Below are 20,867 nucleotides of genomic sequence, written 5' to 3' on the forward strand. Positions count from 1 at the left end.
ACCTTTTAAAGAATGTAAGGCCTGTTTTGAAGGATATCAAAGTTAAAAGTATACGAGCTATCAAAGATAAAAGAGTCTTACTGGAGGCAGAAACACAAGAAGATATAGATCAAATTGTAAAGTGCTCTCAATTTAAAGAACTGGATATGAGAGTACAGGAAGTACGTAAGAGAAGTCCTCAGATACTAATTTATGATGTTGATCAGGAGATAACTGGGGAAATATTATTGGACCAGTTGTGGATAAGGAATCTGAAGCAGTATGGCATAGATCAAAAATTTTTTAAGGACAATGTCTCTGTGATATCTACGAACAAGGTTAAGAATAAAAATATTAACAATTGGATTATACAGGTTCCTGGAAATATACACCGGCTATTAATTGAAATTGGAAGAATTTATATTGATTGGTTTTCCTGCAGAGTGCGAGATATTGTTACTGTAATACAATGTTACAAGTGTATGGGTTTCGGCCACATAGCAAAATATTGTAAAAATGAGACGTATTGTGGACACTGTTCGGTGAAGGGACACTCTTTTAAGAATTGTCCAATTGTGGCAGAGGCTCCGAGATGTATAAACTGTTGGAAGCAAAATAAAACACTAGAATCAACAGTTGAGTCGCAGCATACAGCTGTAGATAGAAGTTGCCCAGAGTACAAAAAAGCTATAGAATTAAACAAGAAAAGAACTGATTATGGATAGTGGCAGTCCATATAAATTAAAGATTGTGCAGTTAAATGCACAAAGATCAAAGGATGTGGCTCCTCAGCTTGTACGGGAGATTGAGGAAAGGGCTTATGATATAGCTCTCTTGCAGGAACCCTACTCCTATCTTGGGAAAGTACGAGGGTATCCAGGTCAATACAGGATTCTTGCGTGTGGCAAAGACCCTTACGCAGCGATTGTAATCATTAACCCGGACTTGGGTGTGACTATGATTACATCGTTGTGTAATGAATATGGAATATGCTGTGAGGTCATAGGCCCGTTCGGATCATTGTACCTGGTGTCCCTATACTGCAAGTTTAATGATGTACTTGAGCCATATCTGAGGTACTTAGAAAAGGTGGAGAGTAGGTTGAGAGCAAGATCTATAATCATCGCGGCAGATACAAATGCCGGTTCCACGCTCTGGGGTGCGGGGTTATCCGATGATAGAGGTTTGGATCTTGAGGATTTCCTTGCCTCTGTGGGCTGGGACGTGGCAAATGATTCAGCCCAATTGCCAACTTTTTCTTCTGTCGTTGGGGAGTCATATATTGATGTTACCATATGCTCTGGGGCTTCTCTATCAAAAATAAGAAATTGGAAGGTACACTCGGCAGCAACCACCAGTGATCACAGATGCATATCATTTGAGTATGTGGTATGTGACCTGAAACGCACTTGGAGGGAAACCAATCGGTATGCAGTTAAAACAGCCAAGTGGGATATTTTCCATAGTGTTGTGGACACTCAGTTGTATAATATTAGTGACTGGGATGGTGTGAACGCCGAAGGAAAGGTGGATCTCTTAACTGATATATTATCCATGGCATCGCAAAAGTCTATGAAGAGGAAGAAGAAAAGTGTTAGAAAGGTACCCTGGTGGAACAGTGAGTTAGACGACATGAAAAGGCTAGTGAGAAGTGCAAGGAAACGTTTTCAACGTGAGAGAAGAAATAGTGTGTCCAACCAGGAGTGTCAGGAATATTATTTGCAACAAAGAAAGATATATGTACAAAAAATAAGAAGCTATAAGAACCAGGCCTGGCAAGATTATGTTCGGATACAGGGAAACCAAGACCCCTGGAATCCAATATATAAGGTTATAACGGAGAAAATATATCTAGATGATGTCACCTACAGTGTTGGTGAGGAGAGTCAGGGGGAAACTCTGACGTGGAGTCAAACTGTCAGGGAAATTTTAGTTAACCTTTTTCCAAGAGAAGGTATTTTAAATGTCTACCAAGAAGATATTTTAAAAGAAAATTTGTTGTATATGTCTAATGATACTGAGAGTCCTTTCACTCATGAAGAGTTAGGTTTAGCTTTAAACCAGACGAAGGATGGTAAGGCGCCTGGATTGGATTTCTTAGAGGCTGCAGTCATAAAGCAGTTCTACTCCAAGCATAGAGATATTCTGCTAGACTTGTATAATACTTGTCTGGCAGAAGGAACTTTTCCCAAGTCTTGGAGAACAGCGGTCCTTAAGGTTATTCTGAAGAGTCCAGAAAAGTCTCTGAACGAACCTGCCTCATATCGTCCAATTGCCTTGTTGCCGATTCTGGGAAAAATCTATGAAAGACTTCTCTCTTTTCGATTGAGAAGGAATTATGAGGCTCAAGGGCTGAGTTCTGACAAGCAATTTGGATTTAAGAAAGGTTTCTCAACTGAGGATGCCATCAGAACGATGATTACCTATGTAGAAGAGGCACAGGCAAGGTATGTCTTGGGTTTGTTTGTAGACTTCAGAGGTGCGTTCGACACTCTGTGGTGGGGCAGTGTCCTTCACAGAGTTAGAGCTGCACTCTGTACAATGAATCTGTATAAAGCTTTTCGCAGTTATTTTTCGGACCGCTGTGTACAAGTAAGAACGAGCTTTGAGCAAGAATGTTATGAAGTTGAACGTGGCTGCCCTCAGGGTTCAATTCTGGGTCCTTACATCTGGAACATGGTTTTAGATGATTTTTTAAATTCAGACATGGAGGACACGCAAGTAGTGGCCTATGCAGATGATATAGTTCTTTTGGTGAATGGGAATTCAAGAAAAGACCTTGAAATTAAAGCTAGTAGAATTCTAGAAAAATTATTAAATTGGAGTAGAAGGCATAAGCTAGAAGTGTCCACAAGTAAGACTGTTACTATGCTGTTGAAGGGTAAACTAAGTCTTACAAGGCCACCATTAGTGAAAAGTGGTGATGTCTCCATAAAATATGTTAAGACCTTCAAATATCTGGGGTTGTTCTTGGAGGAGCGATTGTTTTTTACGGAGCACGCTAGGTTTCTGAAGCAGAAAGTTAAGCTCCTGTACGCAAAGCTCCGCAGAGTTGTAAGAGTTAAATGGGGTATAAAGGGCCGAGCCCTTAATATGTTATATGAAAGTGTTTTCGTACCCATTATAACCTACGGAGCTGGGGCGTGGTGCAGTAGAGCAACAAACTCTGCAGTGATGAGACAACTGCTGTCAGCTCAGCGATTTGCTCTTCTGGGGATAACTCGGATATGCAGAACAGTTTCGACTGTTGCTGCTCAGGTCATTGCTGGAAAGTTGCCGGCGGACCTTTTAGTGGTCCGTTCTGGTTTATTATATTGTTTGAAACGGGGCATCACCAAAGAGATTCTTGGCATCCGGTCCTGTGCGGTTGGCGAGGCAGTGTCTGATTTACGACTGATAGCGGTTGAACGGAGGAGGATAGAGAATGATGTGGAAAATATCTGGCAAAATAGATGGCTTAATTCGGATAAAGGTAGAGAGACATATCATTTTCTCCCCTCTGTTAAAATAGTAAATTATAGAACAAAACCATGGCTTCAGTTCGGATTACAGGCATGTTTCGTTTTAACTGGTCACGGACTACGGGCCAGGCTGAGTGAGTTTGGATTATCAGAGACAGGTTTATGTGCTTGTGGACAACTGGAGACGGGCCTCCATGTTATGTTATATTGTCCATTTTATTCTGATTTTAGAATCATGCTTGAAGTGGCTCTTGGTATCAATCAGAGTACCTTATATACTCTATTTTTAAGTAGAGAGAATTTTAATGTTTTTAATGAGTTTATTGAAAATGTGTTTAAAAGAAGGCTATCTTGTATAATGTAAATGTAGAGGTCTTCCTCCCAGTGGAAGGGGCGGGAACTGAAGCCATAGGGAATATTAACTTATTCTCTATGGTGACAGGCTAAAGACCAAGCAAATGTAAATCATAAACAAAAGAGTTAGAAGTTTTTAACTTTTAAATGTCCTTATTAACTTACTAGCAAAATTTGTTGTCGTTCAATAACACAATGTTTTTGAGAAGAAATTTTCAAAATTTTAAGAATTAATTTGTGCATATGGGCACCTTGCCCAGGTGGCACTACTACTAACTCAGTTGTATATGATGATGATCACCTGTCCAACAACTCTAATAATTTGTCTAGTTCCTTACATTTATTCAAATTACCCACTTCTACAACACCAGATGGAAGTTTGTTCCAACAATTAACTACCAGCTAGCTGAAGGTAACCGATAACTGAGATTCTTTATAAAAAAGTAAGCGGGACTCGGCAGACTGTTGGTGGAAATGGATTAAGACTGGAACTGAGACCATGCTATTTTTAGAAAGAGTGAGGAAAGTTTAGGAGGTTTAGATCTTTCGCAAATGAGTTTGTTCTATAATGAAATCCGAAACGTAACCAATTTTATTTAGTTATTGGGATTGTTTGGCGTCTATTCGCACCAAAACTAATTAAAATACTTCATGTGGAAGCCTTTATTAATTTTTTTTCGCTTATTACACATCATTAGTTTATTACAGCACGTTTAATTTATATCATGTTTACATCCGAATGTTATATTTAAAACAAATACGGCACAGGATGATCCATAATTAAGGACCTACTTTAAATATTTAAATACCACGTTCTTAATATAAATAAAACATCATTTTGTTTTGCTTAAAGAGCATTCATTACTATTTTAATTCGCGAATATCAAAATTCAACAAAAGCTCCTGCATTCTCAATGCTTTTTTGTGTGTATGACAGAAATCCCTCAATTTAAACGAATTTGAAACTTCTCTTTTCAACGTATTAGTATTATTCATAATGGTACAAAGAAGCCACAGGCTTTTGTTGCACTGGCAAAAATAAAATAACAATAAATGATCCACTGAAAACAGTTTTTATATTATTATTATTAAATATAAAAATTATTAAAATATACAGCGGTTTTCATATTGTTATTTTAATATCACCAACGGAACACATGGTGTTCTGTAACAAATCTGGTCAGTCATCAGTCCATCCAAGGAAATATTCACAAGACGCCAACCGCTTGTCTCATGAGCAATTTAACTTCCTATTTACTTTATTGATGCATGTAAGACCATAGCACACACATAAGTCCATCGTATAAACATAACTGCGCATTACTAGCTTTTTTTTGCGTTGTCCTGAATTTTGGTTCATACTACATAATGAGATTATACGATTTCCATTTTTCACTGAATGTAGGACAACTTATTGAACTCATCCTCATCGCTTGCTGATCAACTTGGGGCTACTCACAATGGTATCGGGTATCCAATTAACGTGTTTTCATTATCTCGCTGTGATTTGTAACCCTGATTGAACCAAGAGGACAACCTTCAAGTAACACATTTTAATCATTTTTGGATCCAAAGTGTCTTCCCATTTCTTGCGATCATCATTTTTGAACTGTAATTACAATATACCAAACCTCACGTGGAAATTTTATTATGAATCAGACTTCCCTTCAGAGTCGTTAAGTTGACGATTGTAGTTCAAGCTTACGGGGCCTGCAGCAATGAGATACAGCACCGATGAGGTAAATGGAAAAGCAACTACAAGTATTTTAATCGTTCGATCTAGCCGTTATCTCCCTTGTTCCTTTAAAAGAAGCCACATTGCTCGATAAGCTGGTGATCTGATAAGTTGGCTCTGTTCCAATCACTAATTCCTCAAAAATGACTAACTGAAAGGCGACCATAAAAGAATTGATGCCCTCAACGTATTTTGTATTTTTTTAAATCTACCACGAATCAACAAACGCGATGATCGGATTGAATATTTGAATGATTACAGCAGGTTTCCGCGAAATTACCAATTCTGCCTGCGTCAACAGAGCGTGAACCTCGCACTTATCACACACGCACGAACGGGCCGTTTGTTGCTAATAGCGACCAATTCTCGAACGGTGAAATTAACGAAAAACAGTATTGAATTTATCGAAAGCAAAAACCAATTATTGACGAAATTCCCGCGGAAGTGGATGACTCTTCGACTCAGATCACATTTTAGCGAACGTTCCTTATATCGGTGATATGCCCAGTGGGCTTGACAGTTCGAACGATGACGACATTAACTGTTATCTATGCATCCCAGAGAAATTTAAGTGAATTCTTATCCATAGCAACATGTAGGGATTTACTAGAGTACTGATAAGTACCTCCAAGCAACTCACAGGATCTATTGGATTCCCATAGTTCAGCAGAGTATAAAATACACATCTAAGATTTCACTAACGATTTATAATTGCATACAGTTATAAATTAAAATATAACTGCAGGCAACGTAAACAGCCTGTCGCATAGTAAAGTTATTGGCAAATTCCGGAAGCGCAATAGATAGATGATTATAGATACGGTAGAGGAATGTCATTCAACTATCGCGTAGGACCTCGGTTCTCCTTCAAAAAAGCAGCGATTAGCATCGGAATTGACTCCGTGATGTTTTAAACTTCTGCATATATCGAAGTTTTGGTAATATCTTCGGCAAATGCAGCCAAACAAACTCGACAGTCTTGCAATCCATAATGGGGGATGGATGTTGGTCCACATCATGTCCTTTAGACCCCCCCCCACACACAGATAAAGAATACCTCAATCCTACAAAAGCTCTATTTGCATTTGAAAACAAGCTGGAGAAATAAAGTACGACGCATTATCTTTCTGGAAGTAACCATCACCTAATGATGGGATGCATCTGGTCGACAATAATGCATATTAGAGTCTACTGTCCAAGGACCAGGAGGTCCAATGTCTCCTAAAAATGCCTCACACCTTTAAAGAGTAAGTCAGCAGTTTCTCCACCAATCATGATAATTCAATGTTTTATTTTTTTCTCTTCACAGCGTATCCCTGAATTAGTAGTGTTTCAGTACTAAATTTTTAGTACATAGTGACGCTCTCTCGTTGCAGAGCTGGAACTTCACTAATAACTCTTTTATTAATGCATAAAAAAGACAAAACGTGGTAGCAAGATACCTCACGACAGGCCAACTATAAGAAATGGTCACCATCAACATCTAGCCAGTTGTGTCCGACGCTCCATATTTGAAAACGTACATTGTAATGTGTCGTCTATAATGGATTCGTTTTCAGTTCGTCTCTAAGCGAGGCTCACTGCTCGTAGGTCAAGCGGAGACAAATGTGGAGACTTGAGAAGCCACACATCGTGCCTATTATAGCCAAGTTCCATGCCGTGGACGGAAGCTAGAGGTTCGCAGTAATCTGTAGGCGTCTGAGCTAAGAAACCAATCATAACATAAACAACGTATTACGACATTACAGTACAATATACGAACACCACTACACTGATTAGCCTTTGATACGAATGGCATCTCCATACTTACACGGTAGGTCTTTCCGACGGGCCAGAACCATCTACGTTACAGAAATAAATAAATAACAAATATCCTGACTTGGAAAAGGCTTAGAATTTCTGTCAACCTATATGATATTTGACAAGCGGCTCCTTTTGAAAATAACTCGTGTCAACTCAATGTAACGTTATGAGTATGGGCACGGTTTATCCTTTTTCCAATGGCACTGGCCCATAACAGAAAGTCTCATTTTCTTCTGTGGAAGGAAGAGGTATTCCTAATAATTTGTTCGTTGAATGTACAGATTATACACTAACCCAAGTATAATAAGTTAACGAGCAAATTTCCCAAGGAATTATTTAATTGTGGATATTTAAAATCAGTTTTAAAAAAAAAAACTGAACAAACTTGATATCTTCGTTTAACTACCCCCAAAGTTTAGGATAAAAGCCTAAGCGGACTCTCCCTGAACCTTTGGACATTTTCCTTTAAACGAGTCCCCCTTAAGAAATACGGCACAATGACGATGCTGTTTATTGCGTGGAAGACACCACTGAAAATTTTATTGGCGTCTATTCTTTTTTTTTTTTTTTCAGATGTTTCTCTACGAATGGTTTTCGCATGCAGCAAACTGCATCGTTGTATTTCGTTTCATCCATTTTTTATTAATGCGTGAAGCTTTAAACTTCACATTTAAACTTCCAAACTCTGCGTAGATCCCAACAGGGCACTGGAAAAGCAAATCCCACTAGCGGAAGCTCGAAATCTTTTATTTTTTTAACAATTCGAGGCGAGTTCTTTATTAGCTACGAGCGTTGATTATTTATATAAGGCGGCCGTCTTTGTTTTCTGTTTCTATCATCCGTAATGTACTGTCGGCGTCATCAAAAATAACGATATTTCTGATGACCTTCTAGCCTTTGTTTGCTTAGTCGCTGCAACGGTGACCCGAAGCAAGTTTCGTCACGAGGAAGTTGCGAATGAAATGCGAAGGTGGATGAGAAGCTTTGGGGACTGAACGGAAAGATTCCATTAAGTCGTGGCAGCTTGTCAACTCGTAAAGAATATAAAAAATACTTCAAACGTATTTTTTTTTTTTTTTTTTTAATGCAACAGAAAGTCATTTTCTAAAATCGACAAAGGCCTACTGGGGGCGCCACAGCGACAGCATCAAAGAAATGCGTGAAAATTTTGTAAATAATAATAATAATAACATAAAAAAAACCCAGCAGAATAGCGGGCGTAATTTCAATATCAGAAGCAATATTCAGGTAAAATAGAAACACGCAGCCACAGAAAAATATAACAAACCTTTCGTGAGCAATTTCGGTGCATTTGAACTGACTGCTTTTCTAATGACTTCGCAAATGTCAGCTCGAGCATAATCTCCCTTCCTTTCTCTCGAAGGTTGCGTCATAACCTTAAAAATTAACGACGATCACCTCAAAGGGAAGAGCAAACCCAATGGAGGAGGCTTTTCCTTCCCATCTGGCAAAGCGAAGGATGAAAGAGAACTACTGCACTTCTCAAACAGACTTATGAAATAAGTGGGTGCCTTAGAAGCAGTCAACACGCGGATTAACGAAGGAGGTCAGTGAGATTAAGTAGCGCCAAGAAGCCCTGAAGTCAGGATACGATGATAGCCAAAGAAAAGTGCGTCTGAAGTAGAAAGTGATAAAAAAAGCCACTATACGTTCGCCGTCCTTATTTCGTGAAGAGAGGTCCGTACATTTATCTTATTTAGCTTCTTCATTCCGAAATCACTATTTACCACACTTGTTCGAGCGATCATAAACTGCTGCAGTAGTTTCAGGGAAGCTAACCTCCAAAATAATGCGAACTTTGCTATTCATTTAATGTGCAAATATCCAAATAAAAATCATAACTGAAAAAAAAAAAAGAAAAGAAATACTTGAATCATAATAAAAAACTGAATATACATTACGTACAAAAATTAAAAATGTTAATTACATTAACGTTTCAAAGATAATTACTTAACTTCTTTCTCAGAGTGAGATTGATAATCAACAATCAAAAGGAACGTTCACGTTCACTTAAATTATGTCATTTTTAAATAATACCGCAGCTAACTACTGATTTCTTCTTCTTATATTATCTTGAAATTATTTGAAAACTAACAGAAACTGCTCTTAAATTTTCTGTTTGTTAGCACTGAAATAAATTTCAAAAATACTGTAAAATAAATTGTGCTTTTTTTTTCTCTCTCTCTGCTTCTTGTTGTTTTGAAATCTTACTTATTTAATATTTTCATATGCTGTAACTGTGAGGTACCTTGCGGTCGATAAATATATCCCCCGCTACATGTAGTTAAACGAATCAATACAGTAAATATAAATGCTATAAACTAGTCTGATATTAATCACAATTGAAAGTTCTATAATATTTGTTACAATAAATTAGTTATAGCAAGTTTTAACATCAAAATACAATCAGCAATAGCTGCTAAAATAAATGATAATGCATAATTACCAGTGAGAATGAGATGATAAATATATATTTATACAAAAATAAAGAAAAAAAATTTATCGACCGAAATAAAGAGAAATACAACAAAATCAAACAGTCTTAAAACAACCATCCTTAATAAACAATAAATTATACTTTCTCTCGCGATCTTTGGCAAATATCTTGTCATCCTTCGAATGTTGGTATTTAGGTGACGCACTGCTGTTCTGTAACTCTTGGAATAGCAACAAAGTCGTAGCTCGCTTTTATTTTCTCTATAGCCGGTTGCATTTTGTGTGTTTCCTACGTGTACGAGTTTATACGCTGTATTTTCAACTCGTGCGTCTGAGAAAAACCGATGGGCAATCAGCAACGCAGCTGTGATAAGTTAATAACCAGCAGGATGGTAGAAACAAAAAGGAATGAAAACTCGTCTGTTAATGTACATTTATTGCTGTTTTCTCGGCAAAAAGACATCTCCTCTGCTCCAGGTAAATAATAGCCTCCAGGAGACGTGCCACTTCGTTGTTTGTGTAGCGAAAGGGATGAACGAGGTACCAGAAGCCTTTGTCTTTCGTTTCTAAGCAATAAAAATTGTTGTTGCGTTCATTTGTTACCTGGAACCCTCCCAACAACACACTTCAGTAAGAATCGCGCAGGAACTTACTTGAAATACAGGAAAATCCACAGAGCCATGATTAAGGCAACCAGAGAGAGCGCGTAGCCCACGTAATAGATGGTGGAAGCTTCTTTGACGTCCCACAAGACCTTCACATAAGAAATAATTAAATTAGCTGAAAAGCCATTTCCACTAATCACTGTTGTCTTAACTACAGAGAAGAAAGTGTGTGAAAATTACAAGTATTAAGGCTTAACTATGTTAACTATACTGATCTCATAAATGCTAGTAATGGGCATAATCGAATGATACGAGTGTAATCGAAATAATCGATTACCACCTCTCGATTACGCTCATCAATAATATATGCTACATAATAATATATGCTACATAAAAGTGAAATATGCTTTTCTTCCTACAACCACACCATGAATGTTGAAGTTTTCGATTGAGGTGTCCATACCCTCGGCTATTTTAGAGGGAACCATCATACCCTCTAAAGTAACAGAGGGTATGGACACCATCAACAGCGCCACCAAATATATAGATACATGTACGTACTCTTCGCTGTTTTATTAAGAACCATTAACTCCACCATCTGACCCGAAACTAAGACTATTGGTTCATAAACTTGATATCTCAACATTTAAAATACTTTAACGTAACGTCCTTCAATAATTATATTAGAAATGAGAAAGTTTCAGGTCACATCTCGTCTGGACAAATCTGGGCGGTATAGTAACATCAGGAACAGTGTTTTTGTATTGTTCACCAACATGAGGCGGGGGGGAGGGATGAAGACTTCAGAAAAACTTTTTCGACAGACGAAATCGAATTTTTCACGCCAGAAAGCACACACCTTACCTCCGCTGCAGCACGATTTGCGGCACGTGCCAAAGAAGTTAAGCGAGTCAGGTTCGAATAGAACGCTTCAAATGATTTGGAGCGCATCGGCTGTTGAGCACCTTTCCATGGTTTCCACCTTTTGCCCCTAAAAGCTTAAGCGAATCATTCACAAATCGAGCAACTGTAGCATTCGTCAATGGATTCGTCAATCCTTGACGAATCCTTTCTATCTGTTGTAAAGTCATTGAAACAGTGATTTTACAACTGAATACCTTTTCCTTAGCATGGTCTGATCCTTTCACCGATGCTGCTTATGTGCTTGCGCATGCGTAAGTATTTCTCACAGTTGGAAGCACTTAAGAGAATTATACAAATGACTGAATGCTGGCGATCGTTTTACCCAGCTAGTTTTGCTATCATCCCTACTACCTTCTCTGTATCACCCTTTTTTGTGATCAATGCCCAACAGATGACATCCCAAAGTACGTCATCGTACACAACTGCGAGCCATAAAAACTCGGCAGTCTCTCTTCTTTTTAAAATTTTCTTCGACCTGTCTCATTATGTAAATGCATGCGCAGGCGTTCTTTTGATAAATTATTTATCGTTAAGCATGGCCATCTGTCAGAGGAGGAACGGACCATCAAATGGTTAGTCAAATACAAAATCTGACTTTTAAGTTTTCAGAAATGAGCAGAAACATTTGAAATGAAAATGTAAAACGTGCCACGAAAGACAAAACAATTAACTGCTGCCTGTGTGAATTCCTCATGCAAGGAGGAGCAGGAAGGAAGAGGTTGGCTCGAATTCGGTGGAGTATTAATCGAAATTTTAGAGAAAAGTTTTGTTCCCAGCGGCTACGGCAAACGTAATACGATCAAACACGGTGGGTTTCATTTGCAGAACGATGGAGGAAATGCACTTGTTGGTGTTTTAACGCGGTTGGAAAGTTTAAGGAGAAAATGTCAAGGACAGGAAGTTAAATCTCAACACGATGCTGTCGATGCTGCGGGCATTAAGGAAATACACAGATCACTCGAAGTCTTCCTGGCAGGAATCGCAGCAGGGAATAAGAAACACACTGATGACGTCACCGATAATTGTCACAGGGGGCTTCTCCCAGTTAAAGAGATAAAACCTTTTAGAACGGACTGGCAAAAGAAGGATCGAAGAAGAACCAGGAACGCCTCTGAGAGGGAAAAAGAGTAGCTTGTAAACAATGAAAAAACCTCTCGCTATTATCGATGTTATATTCTTTGCCAAAAACATTCAGCTATGCAAGCCATATCGCTGTAATGTACTGTTTATTGGAATAATGTATTACTAAGAAACAAAGCAACTTACGTCTTCAATACTAGCATATCGAAGACACTCTCTCTTAATCAGTCCAAATTAGATTTCGAACAGGCTAAGAATGGCAAACCTGTTTCTTGTCCACCTTTTCATAGTAGTTGAACATTCTGGTCTCTTGCCGAAGCCAAGGCTGCAACTTTTGCCCATCTCTATTCCCACCTCTGTCAAAACAGGATGGTTCTATTGCCACCTCAGCTATAGAAAAAGCTGACCTACTGGTATCTTCAATTTATTTTAACTCGTGTATTGATAATCTTGATAAACCGCCTCTTACCATCCCCAGTACACTGCACTCATTGCTTCCTGCTCTTCCGTCAAAAATATGTCAGAAAAATTCTGAACAATCTTGACGCTAAGAAAGCTCCATGTTCTGATGGCATTTCTCCACTTGTTCTCAAAATGTGCTCTTACTCGTTTTGTCGCCTTTTTTTTCACTTTCTTATTCCAAAAGTGTTTTCCTTCTGCTTGGAAATTTGCTCATATCCAACCAGTTCCTAAGAGGATGACAAATCTCTCCCATCCAATTATCGTCCCATTGCACGACTTCTACTCTTTCCAAAGTAATGGAGAAATCTATTAACCGCCAACTCCTAGACTGTCTAGAAATCTTCCATCTGATCGATGATTACCAGCATGGATTCAGTCAGTGTAAATCCACTCTATCTATGGACAAATTCGGTGAAACTCAAGCAGTTGCTTTTGACATTTCAAGGATTTTCGATCGTGTTTGGCATAAAGGTATCCTAAATAAGTTTCCATGGTTTGCCAACTGTTTTTTATAATTGGGTATCCAGTTTTCTCTCTGAATGTTAAATTGTAAAATTAAGTGAGTAAGTGATAACATAAAAATTTGACGTAAGACTTAAAATCTAAATCAGGCAACAAGTTATTAATGAGATTTCTGGCATAGTGTTCTACAGAAAATTACATTTTTATTCCTGTGCACAGCGATTGACCACTTGGTGGTCTTTGTTTTAAACTATGGCTTTGATAACGTCCTAAACTGGGAATTAGAAACCTATAACAATTAAAAAGTTATCCCAAATCATTTTAGTATTTTTTCCTAATAAATAACGCGCATATTTTACAACCGCGAATCATCTGCGGATCAGTTGCTGTTGGGTTTTAGGCACATCAGCGACTAAAACCATACTGCGCCATATACACTCATGAGTCAAAAACATTATGACCACCTACCTAATAGCGTGTTGGGCCGCCATTCGCCGCTTGCACCCGGAATGGCATCGACTCCACAAGACCGCGGAAGGCGTCCTCAGGTATCCTGGACCAGCTGGACAGAAGGAAGTCCAGAGGTAGGATTTGGAAGTAAGGGAGAGTTCAATCAGGATGAGGATAACCAGTGATGACCACAAAAACATTCCCTAAACTATGATACCGTCGCTGCTTGCCTCTTTCGTCCAACCGTGCAGTCTGGTTGCAGCTATTCACCTGCTCGCCTTTGAATAGGCTGTCGTCCATCGGCATGATGAAGCTGGAGTCTTCATTCATCAGACTACGCGACTCTTTTCCAGTAGTCCAACGTCCAGGAACGGTTCTCCCGTGATACAACAGTCAAATCGACCACACTGCGTGTGGTCGATTTGTTGAATGAAAAACCTAAGTTTCCGGGAGAAAAATCATGCAAACTGTCGCAAAAGATTTTGAAAAGTTAACAAGTCTAACCCACTCGAGGTAGAGGCAATCTTTGTCAAAAAAAAAAAAAAAAAAGAGTTCCGAGCAGCTTAAAATATGCCGCTTTACAATACGCCCTGCTGAAACTACAAAAGGCAACTACACTCTCAAATTTTTAATGACATAACGGCCTAGCCAATAATCTAAGATGCCGTCCAGCAATAATCTGAGATGCTCAAGGCCTTCGAGCATACAACCCACGACACTGATCTCTAACTTTAATCGTCTTAAAATAGCAATAAACAAATGTGTTTTCAAATTCTGTTCTAGTAGTAATTAATAACGAAGCCGTTCACATTGCACATCTAACTGACGAAAAACTCCGAGAGGAAATCGAATTTAAAATAATTCAATTAAACTAATAAGCTAAACTGCCTTTTATCTCCAACTGCGAACCACATCAAGCTATGTGGTTGAGCTTTTTTCACGCTTCGCACAGCCTTCATCAATTTAATTAAAGCTGGCATGTCCTCGCGCGTAGTCTGCCTCTGTCTTTTGAGTCGTTCTGGTGCAATAATGCGTTATTATTTTATGCTGAATCGGCGTCTTCGCTTCGGTCTTCTGCTTTTCCTCTAATGATACGTGGTATCATCTTCGTAACATTTTATGGACAAAATATGAGGATAGCACGTGGTATCAGTTTGCCTCGACTCAAATTCTAACGATCCCCGCAAGTTATAAACCGTTCCTGCGATGAAGAAGTTTTCTTTTTGTTCGGAATGGGGGATCGAGACGATGTCTACAATCCTGACTCCATCTGCTGTTTCTGCAATTTGTGTACATGAAAAAGAAGAAAAAACGAAAGACAATTACTCGCTCGTTAGGGCTGTAATTTCATCACAGTCATTAATTGGCCTATTAGCGACAACAGCTGCATGGCGCAATTCCTTGGATGTTACCTTGAAACACGAAACTTAACAAGTTCTGTTTCTTATTCCTTAAATTTTGTCTCTGGAGATGGACCAAACGTATTAATATTTTACCCTGCACTGTAAACAGAACAAATGCGACCCTAACGTCACATAGTGCCAAAAGACAATCAACAATTGTTTTCAGATGGTCGAGTTAACAATCATTTACAATCACGTTTGCTGCTGAAGTACTTACAGACTTCACCAATGCAGCGGTATTGGTAACAAAACTTAGCAGTAAAGGTTTTAAAGACTATTAGAACTTAGTTGTGGCTTTGCTTTAATTAAAGGAATTTTTTTTCCCTTTTCTCTTAACTTTACATTATACTTGCGCGTGTTTTTTGAGACCACTAATTAACAGCATCATTAAGTGCAGATTTTGTCGTTTGGAGATCCGAGACTGTTCGATTAAGTCGTTTTTAATATATTTTTTTCTATTTGGAGAAAAATAAAGATATTCAGAGGCGAACACCTCCAGCAATGTAACAAAAATAAGTACATCTTTAATTTAAATTAAGAATTTTAACTGCAAAAATATAAAACGTTAAACAGACGTATTTATAAGAAAATAAACACTTAGCGCAAAAATATTTAAACAATTAATTTTCAAAAACTCGGCACAAATTCTTTCACGAAAATTGCAATGGAAAATTTCCAAGAGCAGCAGCATGTCATGTCGGATCTGCCGAGTGAGGACTTATCTTAATCCAAGATTACCGTGTCTTAAACAACAAGGTTGATCAAATGTATTACAGTCATATTAAGACTGATCTGAAACGTTCTCAGACTGTAGTACACATTCCTCTGAATTTCATCCAAGGCTTTTCTAAATCTAGGGCTTTAAGTATCGCAGGGTATCCTCACACTTACCGTTGTTATCTGACTTATAAGACTCCTATTGAAAGAAAATTGAGCATGCTGAGAAAATACAGACACACGGTTTATTAAACACGTAAAAATGGTTAATGTAGTAAAATAAATATATATAAAACTTCAATAGCTTTCGGACATAAATTGCCCTTCCTCAGTTGAAGCGATAATGCAAAATTAAAGAACGCATTGCCGGTATGGTGGTCATGCGAGGTGAACCGCGCGACACAGGTGCAGACAACAATTAGCAGCTGGAAGTAGAGGTTTGTGGTTGTAACTGCAAAGCTCGGGTTGCTGGTGCGCCAACGTCCATCATTCAGGAGGATGGTTGCCTCAATGACGGGATGGATGCGACCTCCTCTGTTCCAGTTGAAGGAATCACGACAACATGAGATGTGTAGTGATTCTAACCAAACGCGCTGTCGGTAGAGACGAGACGGTAGTAACACAGACCCCCTGCAAAGAGCCCCTACTGAGGCCTGCTCTCAATTTGTACTAAACCTGAGCGACCGACACTTGTCTGATGAGCAGTTGGATCTACTCACCTTGGGGATGAAGTTCGCCGCGATCCCCCGCAGTCCCCCAGTCACGGAACTTGCCATAGGTGTTGAGGCGTCATGACACGATTGCCTGAAGCGACTGCAAATGCGATTCGCCTCAAAACCACAGCGATCCTATAGCGTGCTCGTCCAGTCAGCTCTCATCTTAGACAAAAAAATTCTGCCCTCAAATCACTAAAACAGGATAATTCCATTGTCGTTGTCAACACTATGAGGACCTCCGCAGCATCCTGTTTACTCGTATACAAGATAACCCTCAAGGAAATGAACACTTATTCATCACATAAGAAAACTACTACTATGAGTTTACCAAGTTTGCACAAACCCTCTTCACAAGACGGAGCACCTTATTGCTAACACAAAATAGGAACAACCCAAACATCTGATCCTTACCTAACTGGCCAACCGATCTTAACCTGGATAGGATCAACTGGCGTACGGGCCACCTCATTCCTCAGTGGCAACTTGCACCAGCTCTCTCGCTGTGTCTTATTTATCGTCGTTCCCCTTTCACCTGATGGCGCTTATTGCTCCATTGATAACCTGGAGGATGCCTTCGCCTACATCCTCCATATTTCTAGCTATACCCTCCTTTCTTGCGTACACTCTGTACTTCCCCGACTCTACCTTTTTTTTTTTTTTTTTTTTTTTTTTGTCTCCATCTAGGAAGCTCTGGCGACCCTGGCGGAGACAAGCCAGAGAATAATGGGCAGACTGGCTACCTCCTAGTGGTGTGTGCGGGCAACGTGGAGTCCCACCAGGGGCCCTGCGGCCAAATATCAGGACACACAACAGAACCTAACGCAATATGTCATATACAACACACAACACTTTTCTGGCATTTACAGTAGTACTGTATTCCTTCACAGCGAACATATGGCGCAGATGTGGGAAACCACAGGTGGCGCCTGACCCTAATACTATGCACTGTCGTTATTTTATTATTTTTTATTTATTTTTATTTTTATTTATTTCATTATATATATTTTTTAAATTGGTCTCCGTTCAGGAAGCTCAGGCGACCCTGACGGAGACCTGCCAGAGAATAATGGGCAGCCTAGCCTAGCTACCCCCTAGTGGTGTGTGCGGGCAACGTGGGGTCCTGCGGCCAAATGCTAGGACACACAACAGAACGCAACTACGCATTCAACAAACGACACTTCTCTGGCATTTACAGTGTTCTGTATTTCTTCATAGTGTACATATGGCGCAGATGTGGGAAATCACAGGTGGCGTCTGATGCCGTTTTAGCTGTATATAAAAGACGTCAAACGGTTGTTCTAAATCGTTCAAACTACCATGCGAAAGCCCTGTCTCTTTTACAGGACACTTCCGTCTACGAGCCTGTGCTCGTCTCTCCTATGAAGGTCCTAGAATGATGGGGAGCAAAAATCAATGGCCTAGTCTTACGGTTGGTTTAAGTCTGGCAAAATCTCCGAATTCGTACGCCGGCGTCTGCATTCCTCTGGATGCCAGATTCCCCAGTTCTACGGCTTAGCTAAAGTCCACATACAAGTTGTCTCCTTACGACCCATCGTCCCCTGCTGTGATTCTTCAACGTATGAATTGTCAAAGTTCGTTGCCAACCTGCTTTCGCCTCTTGTAGGATAGACTGTTCACACGATTTCAAACAGCGGGGAGTTCCTGAGCCTAGTTTCCGGTCTAACCATTCCTGAAGATCAAGTTATGGCATCGTTTGACGAGTATCACTCTTCACTTCAATTCCTGTTCAACTGGCCATCACATGTGCTAAACAACTCCTGGACAGTGACCACAACCTTCACAGCAGAACCTCGCTTTCTGTCTACGACATTTGCGCCGTCCTTAAGTTTTGCCCGACTTGTGGTGTGATTATGTACAGTGAGTTCCTTTACCGCTAAATTCATGGTGCGGACATGGGTACACACGTCAATTCACTCACAGCAAATATCGCCATGAAGGAGCTAGAGAATCGGGCGTTCGTGGGTATACTGGATCCTGTAGCCTTTTGATGTCGCTATAACGACGATGTATTTGTCATCATTCCCCGAGGGTCAGGTGACCGACTTTTGCAACACCTCAACTCTCTTTTGCCTTTTATTCAGTTCACCATTGAACTGGAGTCGGACATTGCACTTCTATTTTTGGATACCCCTGTTCAGTGCAAGGGCACGCGTTTAAAGACCTCAGTCTATCGCAAACCGACGTGTGCTGGCCAATTCACAAACTTCTGGTCAGCACATGCTCACAGTCAACTTCTTAGTACAGCGCGTGCTCTACTGAACCGCGCCTGGGCGCACTGAGATTACTAGAGTAAAGGCAGATCTTGCCAAATTCGGTTACCCTGCCAGTGCCTTAGATAGGGTGACCTACAGGCCCGTCACCGAGCAGCAAACCCTTGAGCCACGCGTAGCAATGACCCCACCTCGACCGCCTTTATCCCATACTACCTGAACTTGTCACAGCAACTCTCGAAGGTCTTACAGAGTTACGGGATAAAATGCCTGCAGCTTCCACGCAGGAAACTGCGGTCCTTCCTTTTAAGGGTAAAGACACCGATTCCTCCCTCCCCTCTTGTGGAGCGGTTCGGTGTACCGCATTTCCTGCTGGGATTGCACTGCTGCTACATTGGTGAATCTGGCAAAGGGCTGAAGGATCGGGTCTCTGAGCAGGAGAGAGAGCAATCCACTCCGCTGATTTAGAACACTCAACGATCGCGAGGAACTTCTGATCTAACCAGCATGACTTCACACAATTATTGACCAATCTCGTCACTACTGTCAGCGCTTTTCGTTAGAATCACTACACATCTCATGTTGTCGTGATTCCTTTAACTGGAACAGAGGAGATCGCATCCATCCCATCACTGAGGCGGCCATTCTTCTGAATGATGGACGTTGGCGCACCAGCAACCCGAGCTTTGCAATTACAACCACAAACCTCTACTTCCAGCTGCTAATTGTTGTCTGTACCTGTGCCGCGCGGTTCACCTCGCATGACCATCATACTGGCAATGCGTTCTTTAATTTTGTATTAACGCTTCAAAAGTGAGGAAGGGAAATTTATGTCCGAAAGCTATTGAAGCTTTATATGTATTTATTTTACTACATTAACCATTTTTACGTGTTTAATAAACCGTATATCTGTATTTTCTTAGCATGGCCCAATTTTCTTTCAACATGAATCCCGAGAGCAAAGGCTGCTTTTATTTTATAAGATTCCGTTAAATCCATTTCATTCTTAATACGTCTGTTTATCTTCGATAATGCCTTGTTTTTTTGTGGATCCGGAAGTGCAGTCTTTCTTGAAGAGATGACGTATAGATATTGCGTTCTCTCAACGATTTTCTTTCGTTTCCTTTGGTAATAAAGTAGCTGCGTGAATTGCCTCTTCCCCTGCTTCCCCGTTTCGAAAAGTTGTTCGATTCCCGTTGCAAGAGAGGACTAATTTGTTTTCATCGGCAACATAGGGCCCTTTTTCCTCCTGATTTTTTACCAAATGTAAATTACGTTTCAGATAACAAGTGTATCTATCGATTAAAACAAAAATAATATATATATATGATAAATAGTTCTTATATGACCTGAGGTCTTAAAATTGTGATAGAATTAATAATTATCACAAGTATGAATAATTGATAATAGCATAGCGGCATCGAATTGAGTTCCGCCTAGTAGTCAAGCACAAAAGTACAGTAATACACGCGTTTTGAGTCGACAGTGGTTCAAACTCGCATGACTGCTAAATACGGCAATGTTCTTGCATTCTCTTTCTATCTATATATACCTTGTAAATTCTTCTGGCTTTATGCGGCAGTCGCGAACTATAAATAAAATTATTTTTTCAATATTATTTTATTAAGCAATCATGGCTACACCATCTCACATCTATGATGAAAAGGCACGAGATTATAACAGATGAACTAGTCTTCACGATTCATTCCATCTCGGGTGGAAGCGACAAGTTTTTAACATTTCGGGATTTCGAGGCCACAATTCGGGTTTTTCATCCCGCAAAACAATTAAACATATTAGAAATATGCTCAGTTTACAAATACATTTTTCGTAGTCTTAACTTGGTAGTCGTCTGAAACAATCCAACCGATTCTACTAACGTAGAAGGTCGGAAAACTGTGTCCCCCCCTTATATCCTCATCTCTTAATGCTTGAGTAACTCTAAGCGATAGCCCCGCAAGACTGCAAACCGCCTCCATACCTTCAGTTTCACAATGTCAGTGTCACTCTACATCACAGTGACACGCC

At 39.8% G+C, this 20,867-nt stretch overlaps 1 protein-coding gene across 2 annotated transcripts in view; it reads right to left on the minus strand.

The window, feature by feature from the left end:
• Positions 1-20,867, minus strand: part of LOC150090712 (diuretic hormone receptor-like) — a 212,473-nt gene that overhangs the window by 43,961 nt on the left and 147,645 nt on the right. For both annotated transcript variants that reach the window (XM_090379588.1, XM_090379597.1), the window contains exon 5: positions 10,443-10,543. In XM_090379588.1, the coding sequence (XP_090235714.1) occupies positions 10,443-10,543 (101 nt within the window). The remainder of the gene's footprint in view (positions 1-10,442; positions 10,544-20,867) is intronic.

The sequence above is a fragment of the Mastigoproctus giganteus genome, chromosome 1 (assembly GCF_048544385.1).
Source record: "Mastigoproctus giganteus isolate SK-2022 chromosome 1, ASM4854438v1, whole genome shotgun sequence".
NCBI lineage: Eukaryota > Metazoa > Arthropoda > Arachnida > Uropygi > Thelyphonidae > Mastigoproctus > Mastigoproctus giganteus.